The sequence below is a fragment of the Macaca mulatta genome, chromosome 7 (genome assembly GCF_049350105.2).
Source record: "Macaca mulatta isolate MMU2019108-1 chromosome 7, T2T-MMU8v2.0, whole genome shotgun sequence".
Classification (NCBI taxonomy): domain Eukaryota; kingdom Metazoa; phylum Chordata; class Mammalia; order Primates; family Cercopithecidae; genus Macaca; species Macaca mulatta.
In genome coordinates this window covers 110,757,733-110,773,539 of record NC_133412.1, presented here as the reverse complement: position 1 = coordinate 110,773,539, position 15,807 = coordinate 110,757,733, and the positions used below count along the sequence as shown (strand labels likewise).

Sequence of the window (15,807 nt, the reverse complement as noted above, 5' to 3'; positions counted from 1 at the left end):
TGACGGAGAGAATGGGACCAAGTTGGAAAACACTCTTCACGGTATTATCCAGGAGAAATTCCCCAACCTAGCAAGACAGGCCAAAATTCAAATTCAGAAAATCTAGAGAACATCACAAAGATATGCCTTGAGAAAAGCAACCCCAACACACATAATCATCCGGTTCATCAAGGTTGAAACGAAGGGGAAAATGTTAAGGGCAGCCAGAGAAAGGTTGGGTTACCCACAAAGGGAAGCCCATCAGACTAATAGTGGATCTCTCAGCAGAAACCCTACAAGCCAGAAGAGAGTGGGGGCCAATATTCAACATTCTTAAAGAAAAAATTTTCAACCCAGAATTTCATATCCAGCCAAACCAAGCTTTATAAGTGAAGGAGAAATAAAATCCTCTACAGACAAGTAAATGCTGAGAGATTTTATCACCACCAGGCCTGCCTTACAAGAGCTCCTAAAGGAAGCACTAAATATGGAAAGGAAAAGCCAGTACCAGTCACTGTAAAAACATACCAAATTGTAAAGACCATCAGCACTATGAAGAAACCACATCAATTAACCGGCAAAATAACAATCTAGATCACAATGACAGGATCAAATTCACACATAACAATATTAACCTTAAATGTAAATGGGCTAAATGCCCCAATTAAAACACACAGAATGGCAAAATGGATAAAGAGTCAAGACCCATCAATATGCTGTATTCAGAAAACCCATTTCATGTGCAAAGACACATATAGGCTCAAAATAAAGGGATGGAGGAATATATACCAAGCAAATGGAAAGAAAAAAAAAAAGAACCAGGGGTTGCAATCCTAATCTCTGATAAAACAGACTTTAAACCAACAAAGATCAAAAAAGACACAGAAGGCCATTACATAATGGTAAAGGAATCAATGCAACAAGAAGAGCTAACTATTCTAAATACATAAGCACCCAATACAAGAGCACCCAGATTCATAAAGCAAGTTCTTAGAGACCTACAAAAACACTTAGACGACCACACAATAATGGTGGGAGACTTTAACATGCCACTGTAAATATTAGACACATCAACAAGATTAAAAAATCACCAAGGATATTCAGGACTTGAACTCAGCTCTGGACCAAGCGAACCTAATAGACATCTACAGAACATCACAGTTAAAAGAACTAGAGAAGCAAGGGCAAGCAAACTTAAAAGCTAGCAGAAGACAAGAAATAACTAAGCTGAGATCAGAACTGAAGGAGGTAGAGATACGAAAAACCCTTCAAAAAAAATCAATGAATCCAGGTACGAGTTTTTTGAAAAGATTAACAAACTGAGTCCAGCAGCACATCAAAAAGCTTATCTACCATGATTGAGTTGGCTTCATCCCTGGGATGCAAGGCTGGTTCAACATACTCAAATCAATAAATGTAATCCATCACATAAACAGAACCAACAAAAAAACCACATAATTATCTCAATACATGCAGAAAAGGCCTTCAATAAAATTCAACAGTCCTTCATGCTAAAAGCTCTCTATAAACTAGGTATTGATGAAACGTATCTCAAAATAATAAGAGCTATTTATGACAAGTCCACAGCCAATATCATACTGAATGGGCAAAAGCTGGAAGCACTCCCTTTGAAAACTAGCAAAAGACAAGGATGCCTTCTCTCACCGCTCCTACTCAACATAGTATTGGAAGTTCTGACCAGGGCAATCAGGCAAGAGAAAGAAATAAAAGGTATTCAAATAGGAAGTGAGGAAGTCGAATTGTCTCTGTTTGCAAATGACATGACTGTATATTTAGAAAACCCCATCATCTCAGCCCAAAATCTCCTTAAGTTGACAAGCAATTTCAGCAAACTATCAGGATACAAAATCAATGTGCAAAAATCACAAGCATTCCTATACACCAATAATAACAAACAGAGAGCCAAATCATGAATGAACTCCCATTCACAAATGCTACAAAGAGAAAAAAATACCTAGGAATACAACTTACAAGGGATGTAAAGGACCACTTCAAGGAGAACTACAAACCACTGCTCAAGTAAATAAGAGAGAACATAAACAAATGGAAAAATATTCCATGCTCATGGATAGGAAGAATCAATATCGTGAAAATGGCCATACTGCCCAAAGTAATTTATAGATTCAATGCTATCCCCATCAAGCTACCATTGACTTTCTTCAAAAAATTAGAAAAAACTACTTTAAATTTCATATGGAACCAAAAAAGAGCCCATATAGCCAAGACAATCCTAAGCAAAAAGAATAAAGCTGGAGGCATCATGCTACCTGACTTCAAACTATACTACAAGGCTACAGTAACCAAAACAGCATGGTACTAGTACCAAAACAGGTATAAAAACCAATGGAACAGAGCAGAGGCCTCAGAAATAACACCACACATCTACAACCATCTGACCTTTGACAAACCTGACAAAAGCAATGGAAAAAGGATTTCCTATTTAATAAATGGGGCTGGGAAAACTGGCTAGCCATATGCAGAAAACTGAAACTGGACTCCTTCCTTACACCTCACACAAAAATTAACTCAAGATGGATTAAAGGCTTAAACATAAAACCAAAAACTATAAAAACCCTAGTAGAAAACGTAGGCAATACCATTCAGGGCATAGGCATTGGCAAAGACTTCATGATTGAAACACCAAAAGCAATGGCAACAAAAGTCAAAATTGACAGTTGGAATCGAATTACACTAAAAAGCTTCTGCACAGCAAAACAAACTATCATCAGAATGAACAGGCAACCTAAAGAATCGGAGAAAATTTTTGCAATCTATCCATCTTACAAAGGGCTAATATCCAGAATCTACAAGGAACTTAAATAAATGTACACGAAAAAAACAATCTCATCAAAAAGCGGGTGAAGGATATGAACAGACAGTTCTCAAAAGAAGACATTTATGCGGCCAATAAACATATGAAAAAAAGCTCATCATCACTGGTCATTAGAGAAATGCAAATCAAAACCATGATGAGATTCCATCTCAAGTCAGTTAGAAGGACAATCATTAAAATGTCAGGAAACAGGCCAGGCACAGTGGTTCATGCCTTTCATCCCAGCACTTTGGAAGGCCAAGGTGGGCGGATCACCTGAGTTCAAGAGTTCAAGACTAGCCTGATCAACATGGTAAAATCCCATCTCTACTAAAAATACAAAGTTAGCCGGGCATGGTGGCACACGCCTGCAATTCCAGCTACTCGGGGGGCTGAGGCAAGAGAATTGCTTAAACCTGGGAGGTGGAGGTTGCAATGAGCTGAGATCACACCATTGCACTCCAGTCTGGGCAACAAGAGCGAAACTCCATCTCAAAACAAAACAAAGCAAAACAAAAAGTCAGGAATCAACAGATGCTGGAGAGGATGTGGAGAAATAGGAATGCTTTTACACTGTTGGTGGGAGTGTAAATTAGTTCAACCATTGTGGAAGACAGTGTGGCAATTCCTCAAGGATCTAGAACTAGAAATACCATTTGACCCAGTGATCCCATTACTGGGTATATACCCAAAAGATTATAAATCTTTCTACTATACAGACATATGCACATGTATGTTTATTGCAGCACTATTCACAATAGCAAATACTTGGAACCAACCCAAATGCCCATCAGTGATAGACTGGATAAAGAAAATGTGACACATATACACCATGGAATACTATGCAGCCATAAAAAAAGGATGAGTTCCTGTCCTTTGCAGAAACGTGGATGAAACTGGAAACCATCATTCTCAGCAAACTAACACAGGAACAGAAAACCAAACACCACATGTTCTCATAAGTGGGAGCTGAACAATGAGAACACATGGACAAGGGAGAGGGACATCACACACCGGGGCCTGTCGTGGGGTGGGGAGCTGGGGGAGGGATAGCATTAGGAGAAATACCTAATGCAGATGACGGGTTGATGGGTACAGCAAACCACCATGACACTTATATACTTATGTAACAACCCTGCACATGTATCCCAGAACTTAAAGTATAATAATAAAAATTAAAGATTTAATACAATTTAAAAAAACAGAGACTTGGTAATTTATAAAGAAAAGAGGTTTAATTGGCTCATGGTTCTACAGGTTCTACGGGATGCACAGCTCTGGCGTCACCTTCTGAGGAGGCCTCAGGAAGCTAAAAATCATGGTGGAAGGCAAAGCGGGAGCAGGCACTTCACAGGATGAAAGCAGGAGCAAGAGAGAGTGGCGGGGAGGGGCCACACATTTTTAAATGGCCAGATCTTGCAAGAATTCTCTCACTATTGCAAAGAGAGCACCAAGCCATGGGGGATCCCACCATGGCCCAAACACCTCCCGCCAGGCCCCATCTGCAGCACTGAGGATTATAATTCGACATAAGATTTGAGTGTGGACAAATATCCAAATTATATCAGAAATACAGGCTCCCCATCCAGGCTTGATGGGTGGGGAGGGAGTGGGGCCACAGGTTTTTCTGCAGTATTTAGCCAGAGTAACATAGTTATTGTCTAAAAACTTTTTGTCTTGCTAGGCTGCCCCTTTCCTGATCTTTTGGCTAAAGAGCAGGCTTTTGTTGCAGCTTTTTCCAGCTGTAACCATTGGCATTCCTATGTATGTTACTAGCTTCTTTAGCTACAAGTCTGGGAGAAATTAGGAAAAAAGAAAAGTCAGAGAATTCACCACCAGGTCATTCCTTGTGCCCCAAAGTCCCTAGATGTGCTGTCTTCTGCTATTCATGTTTTGGAGTCTTCTGGTATTTGTTTTATATACAATGTTCAGGGTTTATAGTTAGTTTTACTAAGCAGGAAGAATAGAGAAAAAGGATATCTATTTCATCTTCCCTGAGGCAAACATAAGCATAAGTTTTATGACATAACTTTTTTGTAGACTGTATATTATTTGCTTATAGGAGACTTGGACTATGAATTCTCTCTTATCTAGGTCACGTTAAGCCATTTTCCTTTTGAGCTGTATGATCAGAAACAACTATGCATGACAGAAGCAAGGACCACCTGGATACTTCATCCTCCAGTTAACATCTAGAAAGTGGTCTGTGAATCCCAGCCTCGTGTAATTAGAATGTATCTTTGTGACTGATGCTATTGAATGTCTTAGCAAAACAAACAAACATTCATAACATTTCTACTTCTCCTGCCAAGGTATATGCATACTTTTTAGGTCAGTGTTTCTCGATTGGATAAAAGAGGATGGCACAATTTTGCTCCCGCCTCAAGGGCTCATCTGGCAACATCTGGAGACATTTTTTATTGTTATGACTTGGGAGATGCTGCTAGTATCTAGTGTGCAGAAGCCATGGATCCCTTGAAATATCCTACAATTCACAGGACAGCCAGCCTCAATGAAAAATTAAGTGACCCAAAATGTCAAGAGTGCCAATGTTGAGAAATCCTGGTTTAGATGTCTGACATCTGACAGCTAAGTTTAACCCTCCGTATTCTTTGCAACTCCAGGCCCACGTAACTATGGACCTCTAAGTGCTGCGTGTGGAATGTCCTTTAACAAGTTCTCAACAAAGACAGTCCAGCCTGCCAAGATCATCTTACCTCTCAGCTTCCCTCTAGGGATTGCTATGTGGCTGCAAGTTATGATTTCTAAAGGGAAGAACCATGTTCCTTGTTTTTCCTGGAAAGAACATCATTAACATAAGCCCCAAACGTTTAAAACAAACATTCTTATTCTAATCTTAAGAATTTTTTCAAATCATAATTTGGATACCACTTTTACACTTGCATACTTACATTTTTTTTTTTTTTACAAAGTCTCACTGTTGTCTCCCAGGCTGGAGTGCAATGGCACGATCTTGGCTTACTGCAACCTCCACCTCCCAGGTTCATGCGATTCTCCTGCCTCAGCCTCCCAAGTAGCTGGGATTACAGGCACCTGCCACCGCGCCCAGCTAATTTTTTCATTTTTAGTAGAGATGAGGTTTCACCATGTTGGGCAGGCTGGTCTTGAACTCCTGACCTCAGGTGATCCACCCACCTCAGCCTCCCAAAGCTCTGGGATTACAGGCGTGAGCCACCACGCCGGGCCCATACTTGCATTCTTATTACTGTCTCTCACCTACCACCCATTGCCATTGCAACAAATTCCCCATTGTACATTTTTCACCCTAATAAAACTTCCGAAACCACTTTTACTTTAAGAAATGCAAGTTCTATCTTCTGGAATTGTTGTGGGGTGGGGGTGTCAAAATTTTAAAAGCCAAGAACAAAATCCAGGCTGCACTCAAAAAATCAAGATAATGAGAGGCAGGGATGGGACTGAGATACCTGATACTGTCCAAGATACACTTTATTCTAATGCTCCATGATCCATGCCACTCTCCTACATAAAACAATACGTAGGATAAATGCCATAAAAAGAATACACAAGGGGGGCCAGGCACAGTGGCTCACGCCTGTAATCCCAGCACTTTGGGAGGCCGAGGTGGGCAGATCACAAGGTCAGGAGATCGAGACCATCCTGGCTAACACAGTGAAACCCTGTCTCTACTAAAAATACAAAAAAATTAGCCAGCCGTAGTGGCAGGTGCCTGCAGTCCCAGCTTCTCGGGAGGCTGAGGCAGGAGAATGGTGTGAACCCGGGAGGTGGAGGTTGCAGCGAGCGGAGACCGTGTCACTTCACTCCAGCCTGGGCGACAGAGCACAACTCTGTCAAAAAAAAAAAAAAAAAAAAAAAAAAAAGAATACACAAGAGGAATTAACACTTCTGGTAGAAGAGCCGAATACACTGCAATGTTCATTATTCATTTAATAGTCTCTCTTCATATATCCCTAAGTCCATTTGAGCCCGCCAAAATACAATCTTTCTTATGGGACACTGCTCTGAGGTATAACTTTCCTCAACCGTACGGGACCTCTGGGCCAGTTTCTAATACCATCCCCTCTTCATGTCAAGTACCTTAACTACGTCATAGAGCATGGGGCCTATGTCAGAAGAAGGGGCGCCGAGGCCTCTCCCCTCTTTGCTAAGGCTCTTCATTGGGCATCCCTGATTTCTTATTAGATTCACAGAAAATCTAACTAGAAATACCCATTTTTAAATGGCCTGAGCAGTCACCCTGATCTTGTTCAGTAACAATGGGGAGGTGTGAGTCTCAACTCAGAACATTTGTCATACTCTGCCCACAAACATTAGGCCAAAGGCAACACCAGAGACTCTTGCTCATACCTGTTTTTGCTTCCCTTTATGGTCACATTCCTTAAATCACAGCCAAGAGTGTAGTCTGGGGCTGAAACAATTTTAAAGACATAATGCAGTAGCAGTATTCTGTGTACTAATAAGATATTTGTAGCTGCAGCCAAGAACAGTAATAGAATCTTCTTGCTTCTGTCATTCTCAAAAAAGACTGTGTCTCATATTTTTCTTTCTTTCTTTCTTTGGGTTTGGGGGTCAAGTTCCCTTGTTACTACTTTTGCTGTCAATGTCCCTGCCACAGCAAAGTCTGTATAATGGACAACATACCTTAAACTTAAATATGACCCTATCTAGCTTAGCTTCCTACCCAGGACAAGTCATAATGAATCAGTGGGCTGTCCCGGGCATGGTTCCAGCTCAGTGTCTCGGATGAGACTGCCTGGGGTGGAATCCCAGCTCTGCCATGCATTAGCTCCAGAACACTGTGCCAATCTTTTTTAACTTCACTAAAGCTAGAAGGCCCCCATGTCAGACAGGACTTTTATTAGTATCTGTTGACCTGATAGGGTTGTCATGGGGACAAAAATGCATGTATAGTGTGTCCCATAGAGTTTGGCACACAAGACGCACTTACAAATCTCTATGATTGGGAAGACCTAGAAAATATTTTTTAAAATGTTTCAAGAGAATGATTTTCACTGAAAGTACAGAATTCTTATAAATTGTAATATGCTGATCTTCTTAGAATATAAATGCACTTTTACTTTAATTTACTACTGCTAATATTAAACTGTAACAGAAAAAAAGTTTTTCACATAAAATGCCTGTTCCTTTAATAGTAAATAATCACAAAACCTTTGAAGGGTAAGGCTACTAGTGACGTATTACTGAAGTCTTCAGCTAATGTTCTCTGAATCAGTTTTTGGGATCATCGCTCAGTTTCCTTCGCTTTGAAAAGAGGATACACTCCCTAGACAGAAAATTCAAAAATTCAAATGGAAAATTCAAACAAAATGCAAAGAAGTTGAATAACGCCGCAGTGTTTTTGTGTTATAATACATGACACCCTGTGCACCGAAATAGCATCCATAATAAACTACGCTTACATATGCAATGTACCTCAAATTGCATTTGGGAGAAACATTACTCTGGTTTTGGTTCACCTACTTCCATTCTAATATCGTAGTTCTGGCCAAGGATGCTCCGTATGAGCTCTTTGATGGTCTGGTCGGAGGCCAGCTGGGCCTCGGACTGCAGCGAGGCGATGATCTCTTCGATGGACGTGGGGATCACGCGGGCGGGCAGCAGCGCCTGCCAGGCGGCCTCCCGCGCGTCGCTGGGCGGCAAGCTCTCCTGTTCTCCCTGGGCTCCTAACCCCGCCGCTTCCCGCGCCTCGCGGGCCCGGCTCTCGCTCATGAAGTGGGTGCGGATCCTCACTTTCCTCCGCCCGCTGCTGACATCCGTGTAACCGTCCTCTGTGGAGATGGAGCTGACCTTCCTCTCTTTGGCCATGCAGGGCCCTGAGAGAGGAGCTACCTCCTGGCCCTCCTCGCGCCCCCTGCCCAGGTCAAGGACCGGCCTGGGGGCCGCGTGCCGCGAGCTCCCCAATACCCTGCACGCTCTGCGCTTCACGGGCGGCTCGGGCGGTGGCAGCAGGACCACGGGTCTGGCCGTGCCGAACCCAGAGGCGATGACTGGCGGCTTTTTCAGGGTCTGATGCCGTAGGAACGCGGAGCTCCGCAAGTAAAAGTCCCGGGGGCGAAACGACAAGGTCTTGCCTGGAGCCGCCGCCTCACCCAGGCCCGAGGGCCGCGGCGCGCCTCCGAGCACCTCCTGCAGGAGGGCGGCCGCGGACATTGCAGGGCCTTTAGCCGAAGGGGACCCTCTCGACGTCCGGGCTGCGGCGCAGGAAACGCGCTCGGGGCGGGCCGCGCCGGGGGCATAGAGGCTGTGGACTGGCCTTTCATCTACAGCCGGCTTGGAGGCCAACTTCTGCTTGAATCGGAGAAAATCCTTTTTAGTTTCCTGCCGAACCTTCTCAAGCTCTTTAAACATATAGGATTCCTCTTTGTATTTCAGGCCAAAGTGCCTCGGGATCGTGGACATCTTGATAAATTTGACCTGTAAAGTAAGCCCCAAAACAATCATATGTGTGGTGTGCGTATATACATAAATAAAAAACAAAACTGGAATAAAATTCTAGCTCAGCAAATCTTCTCATAATAGAACCTCACTGTGCTCCCTGAGGCACAAGTGGGTAATATTATCATGTAATTTTATGTCCACCTATTGGCCATTTCACAAGAACCATGAAAAACCTCTAAAGCAGTCATTTTTTTCGGTGGAAGTTTCCCAAACCTCTATTGGATTTCTTTTAACATTTCTTTAAACTCTAATGTAATGTTTCACTTCCAGGCAAGTAGTATCGTACTAAGCATAGCTTAGAAAATCCCCAGGACCCCTGCTACAACAGAATGAAGGCCACAAACTGTGGCCTGAGGCCTGGATCATTCAGCCCGTATTGTTCAGAGTATTTCAACAATTTTTTCTTTTTTTGAGACAAGATCTCGTTCTGTTGCCCAAGTGGCTGGAGAGCAATGGCATGATCATGGCTTAGTGCAGTCTCTGCCTCCTGGGCTCAAGCGATCCTCCCACCTCAGCCTCCTGAGTAGCTGTGATCAAATGTGGTACACCACATCCAGCTAATACTCTGTTTGTAGAGATTCCGTCTCTTTGTGTTTCCCAGGCTGGTCTCTAACTCCTGGGCTCACGCCATCCTCCCACCTCAGGCTTCCAAAGTGTTGAAATTACAGGCGTGAGCAACCATGTCTGGCTTACTTCCACAATCTTAATTCATAGCCAACTATTTTAAATTGGAAGATTTTCATATACCAATTCAGATTTGCAGTTTCTCAGAAAAAAAGAAAAATGAAGGGTCTGTCAGTGCAAGGGCCAAATCCCAGCTCCTGTGGCTAGACAGCTGTTTCCCCTTCCCTCTCCAACTGGTCCCAGGTGTCCCCTTCCTTACCCAGCTCACTCCCTCAAAGTGTCATCTAAGCCACAGCAACATGTAGGAAGGGAATGCGAGAAACCTCAGGATGGGCTGCAGCTAGATTATGAGGCCTTCAGTGCCACTCTCTGTACTTTTTCTGTGAGCTACTGGAAACCACTCTAAATTTTTAGCAGAAAAGTAACGATATATTGAGTAGAAAACGGAATAAAGCCTGGAAGGACAAGTAAGAATCTGGTAGCTGGAGCCTGAGTCTGGCCTTGATAATGAAGCAGAGTAAAAATAGAGACAAAGCTAGGTAAAACTGACAGGACCTGGCCAATGATTAGGAATAAATGGGAGCAATGAAAACTCCTTCAAAAAATAGGGACTTTGAGTCAGCCTAATGACGTCTTAGTCATAATAAAACTTCTGTTATTCACTGAACTGTACACTTGAAAATGTTTAAGAGGACAAATTTTGTTATGTGTATTTTAACTACAATTTTTAAAAATTCTGTTATTCAGCAGGGCCAGCTAGCTATGATCATAAGTACATTTTGAGATCTTAAAAGATCATTACCCAAAGCCAGGCTAGCAGTAAATATAAATAGGGGACCAATGGCAGGTTCTGTGGCATACTTACCTGTGTGAGGTGGCAGGGGCAAGAGCAATCAGAGAGTTAGAAAAATGAAGAGGACAGTGTTCCACAGAACACACCAAGAGGAGCATTTCAAGAAATCAGGGTAAAACAATGAAAGTAAAACAAAATACAATGAACTAGAAGAATAATAAGTCTTTAGAGAACACTCAAGGTCAAGTTTCTTTGAAAATAAATAAAACAGTAAGGCAGAAACACCTCTGGAATGTCATCATTATTTCCAGATATGATTATCTACTGAAAACACCGACACTAGAACTCTAATAGGATTCTGCAAGGCATTTGAATGTAAAATATATATAATATATATTTAATGTATATTATTATTAATTTATATATAAATATATATTATAATATGTAATATATAATTTATATATAAATATATAATAATATATAATATATAAATTATACATAATATATATTTTATATATTATATATTATATGTAATATGTAATATATATTAGCTGGTTATTTTGCTCGCTAGTTGATGCAGTTTCTTCCTAGCATCGATGAACTTTACATTTTGACATGTTTTTGCAATGGCTGGTACCTGTTGTTCCTTTCCATGTTTAGTGCTTCCTTCAAAATCTCTTGTAGGGCAGGCCTGGTGGTGACAAAATCTCTAAGCATTTGCTTGTCTGTAATTAATTTTATTTCTCCTTCACTATAAAACTTAGTTTGGCTGGATACAAAATTCTGGGTTGAAAATTCTTTTCTTTAAGAATGTTGAATATTGGCCCCCACTCTCTTCTGGCTTGGAGAGTTTCTGCCGAGAGATCTGCTGTTAGTCTCATGGGTTTCCCTTTGTGTGTAACCTGACCTTTCTCTCTGGCTGCCCTTAACATTTTTTCCTTGGTTTCAACTTTGGTGAATTTGACAATTATGTGTCTTGGAGTTGCTCTTCTCAAAGAGTATCTTTGTGGCATTCTCTGTATTTCCTCAATTTGAATGTTAGCCTGCCTTACTAGGTTGGGGAAGTTCTCCTGGATGATATCCTAGAGAACTTCCATCCTTATATCCTTATATCCTTATATTATATATAATATATATTATATATTTTAAATTCAAATCCCTTGCAGAATATAGTTATATATAATTTATATATAATATATTATTTATATATAATAATTTTATTATATATTTATATATTATATAGTTAATATATTATAATTAATATATTTATATATTATAATTTATATATTTATATATAATTTATATATTTTTATATTTTTATATATTATATTATATATTATATATAATTTTTATATATTATATATTATATATTTTTATATAATTTTATATATAATATATTATGTATAATTTATATGTATTTACATATTATATATTATATATAATTTACATATATTATATATTATATATTTTTATATAATATATTACATATAATTTATACTATATTATATTATATGTAATTGATATTATATATTATATATAATTTATGTATAATATATATTAGATATAATTTACATATTTATATAATACCTTATATATAATATATATTTTATATATATCCCCCAATAATTTCTTTATACCAAAATGGTCTCATCAAAAACATAATGGACTTTAGCCTGGGCAACAGATGTAAAACAATGTTTTTACTATAATGGTAAAATTTCATTTGTAGTATTTTTAAAGTAAGTATCTGGGCATAAACCTAACAAAAACATGTACTGAAACTACATAATTAAAATTTTTAAATTTTACTGAAGGATATTGAAGAAAGATTCAACTAAATAGGAAGTTAATGTTCCTTGATGGAAAGACCAAATATTTTAATTATATCAGGCCTTACCAAAATACTGTATTGGTTTCATGCCAATGCAAAACTCTGAAAATGATATTTTGAACTTTGAAAGGTAATTCTGGATTCATTTGAAATAATAAACAGGCTGGATTAGCCAAAAAAAAGAAAGGAAAACAGAAATGAGGCAGCACTTCTTGCTCAATGAAGAGCAACCAGATAAAAGATTTACAGATACAATAATTAGAATTGAAAACCTCCTGCTAAAATCAATAAGTACACTGAGAAAGTGAGAAAAAGGATGAAATATTAGTTATAAAGGCAGCATTAAATTGATGATAAAAGAATTTTTCAATAAATTGTGCTGAGACTACTACACAGCTATTTGGTGCAATTTTTTGGTGTATTTCATGACAGGTACCCAAATAAATCCATATGGACTTAAAACTTAAAGGAAAACATATTTTTATTTTACTTTGCATTTTTATCACTTATCTACATTTCTTAGTTGGACTCATATCAATTCATGAAATAATTATCTTTACAATTGTAATTATTCATTTATCATGATGTTTGATAGTATGAAGAAAATCTCCTGTTTATCCTCCAAATATAGTCTTATTGCTTTTAATTGAAGACCCCGCTACATGAAGAGCTCATCATATCTGGGAATCAATAGGCTTTCTTTCTTTACCTAGCTCCACCACTGACTAGACCTTGGGCAATTCAATTCTATCCATATGAAGGGTTCATGTTAAATAGTGAAAATTATCTGTTGCCAGTTTTCCAGACCATAGGATATGAACAATAGAAATTATTTCTAAAGCCCTTAAGAAAGTTTCCCTACTTTAAAAAATGCTGTATAATCGCACCCCCTCCCCCAGTATTTTGACTGTTATTGTTTGCACAGGTGGCAATATGTTCATATCAACACTATCTGCATTTCTTCCTGCAAAAGGTTGAAAGGTAGTAACTGGAACAGAGCACAGACCAGAAGTACATTAGTACCTGATGAGAATCTGACTTGACTCTCCCACTCACACTTCCCTTTTATTTCTTAGTTCCTGCTTTCTCACTTCTCCCAGGCCTTTTGTTTGCTATTGAAGTTTAACAACTGTTCATTGTTTAACACTTCTTAGTACATTCCCATGAGTTCTTAACAGGAAAGTTGCTCTTTCTATCTAAAATTAAACCAACAGGAAATAGAACTTCTAAATTCAACAGGAACTTCCATTGTGCATTCAAGATGAGTGGTATACCAGTGCTTCATGGGCCAGTCCATCAAAGCTAAGTGCCTTTATTCCCCTACCCACTCCTACAACACAAAATACATAAAATGACTTTTAAACATTCATTCTCGTGAGAAAATAGCATGTTCTCTTTTTCAAAGGAGCAATTTACTAAGAGAAACTAGTTCTAGCTTGGAGATACCAAGGGAAAAATAATGTAGTTGTCTCTGAAGGAGAAAGTATTCATCTACATGATGTGTCAAATAGGCAGCTCACAAACCAGGCTGATTATGTTTACCCTACCCTTTAAAATGGGACAATGCTCTTAAAAATCTGTCTATGCCTTTTCCTTTCTCTTCTGCCAGGAGGTTCAAGGCCTGAGCAGTGAAGTAGTCAGAAGCGTCAAGAGCCAGCCTTTTCTTCTCTCTCACAAGGCCGGGTCAGCCATCAGAAGAAAGTTCTCCAGCCAAAAATGGCTAAAGACTCAGGCAGGGCTGCCCACTTGAATTCTCTAGACCATTGCAGGTTGCTCTCTCGTTCTTGCAGTTGTGTTTATTTCTCCTATTGGAACAGAAAATCCAAAACTTTGCTCTAGACTATAACTAAAGTCGAAATAAATGGAGATTACCACATGACTTGGTTCCAAGCTACACAAACCCACCTCACAAAGGGAAAGCAGTCTGCATATGTTAGGCCTAACTCATCAGAGTATTACATTAGGAATGGGCCCAGAAAGTAATATGGATTACCTGACCTTGACCTCTTCCTATATGTAGTCAGGGGACCACACTGAGAAGGATAACATATTAAGAACAAGATTTGGGTTTTCCTAGGCCCATAATCAAATATCATCTCAATTGACATACTTCCTAAACTTCAGGCCAATGTCAATTTCCAATGCACAGTACTAAAGTTCCAAAACAAACTTCTTAGCCCAAAGACAATCTATCTCATTTAGTGAAATCTTCAGCCTTGCAAGGAAAACAAAAATATTCTGAAAACAATACTTGCTTTTGAAATATCAGTGGGAGAAATGAGATCTGTTTGTGCCCTCATTGTCATTTACAAAAAAAAAAGCCTCAAAAGAAATATATAAACACATTAATAATTTTGCTGAATGGGAAACCAGTGATTTATTTCTATTTTTCTGCACTTTCTATACTTGTTTTGCTGCCTTTAATCCTGTTAATATCAATAATAGTAAAAACCACTTACATGTGCTCATTTACAAGGATATAGAAAATAGAGAAAATGCTATTTTTCAGGCTCAGAAAAGGTTTCTCTCTAAGCTATTCAAAAGCCCACAGAAATTTCAATAACTATAAAACCTCAGCCCTTTATAACAGTCATCTAGAATATGCCTATATCCCTTGTGAATGTATACTTACATTCAAAAATACATACATATATAAATACATAACAGCTAATGAAACAACAAAATACTCCCCTGCCTTTTTCTTCTCCCCATTTTCTATCTTCCCTTCTTGGACTCCCTTTAATTGCTTAAAAAGCCAAAATTTAAAAATAAAATGTGGCCAGGTGCAGTGGCTCATCTTGTGATCCCAGCTCTTCGGGAGGCCAAGAAGGGAGAATCACTTGAGCCCAGGAGTTCAAGACCAAATAAGGCAACATAGGGAGACCCCATCTCTACAAAAAATAAAAGATTAACCAGGCATGGTGGCACATGCCTCTGGTCCCAGCTAGACAGAAGGCTGAGGTAGAAGGATTGCTTGAGCCCAGGAGGTCAAGGCTGCAGTGAGCCATCATTGTGGCACTGCACTCCAGCCTGGGTGACAAAGACTGTCTTAAATAAAAATTTTTAAAGAATAAATAAAAATAAAATGATATGTGTGTGTGTGTTTAATGGTCATCGTACTTCTGACATATTAAAATATTGCCTGCTCTCAGTTTCAAATGCAATTTGTTGAAGAGCCATAGATGCATCTCTCTTTTTTTTTTTTTTTTTTTTTTTCTGAGATGGAGTATCACTCTGTCGCCCCCCAGGCTGGAGTGCAGTGTTGAGATGGAGTATCACTCTGTCGCC

The 15,807-nt window shown here is 39.3% G+C and overlaps 1 protein-coding gene across 1 annotated transcript in view; it reads right to left on the bottom strand.

Annotated features, from left to right (window-relative positions):
• Positions 1-15,807, bottom strand: part of TTC6 (tetratricopeptide repeat domain 6) — a 218,814-nt gene that overhangs the window by 181,570 nt on the left and 21,437 nt on the right. The window contains exon 3 of the mRNA XM_028851513.2: positions 8,294-9,247. Coding sequence (XP_028707346.2) covers positions 8,294-9,247 — 954 coding nt within the window. The remainder of the gene's footprint in view (positions 1-8,293; positions 9,248-15,807) is intronic.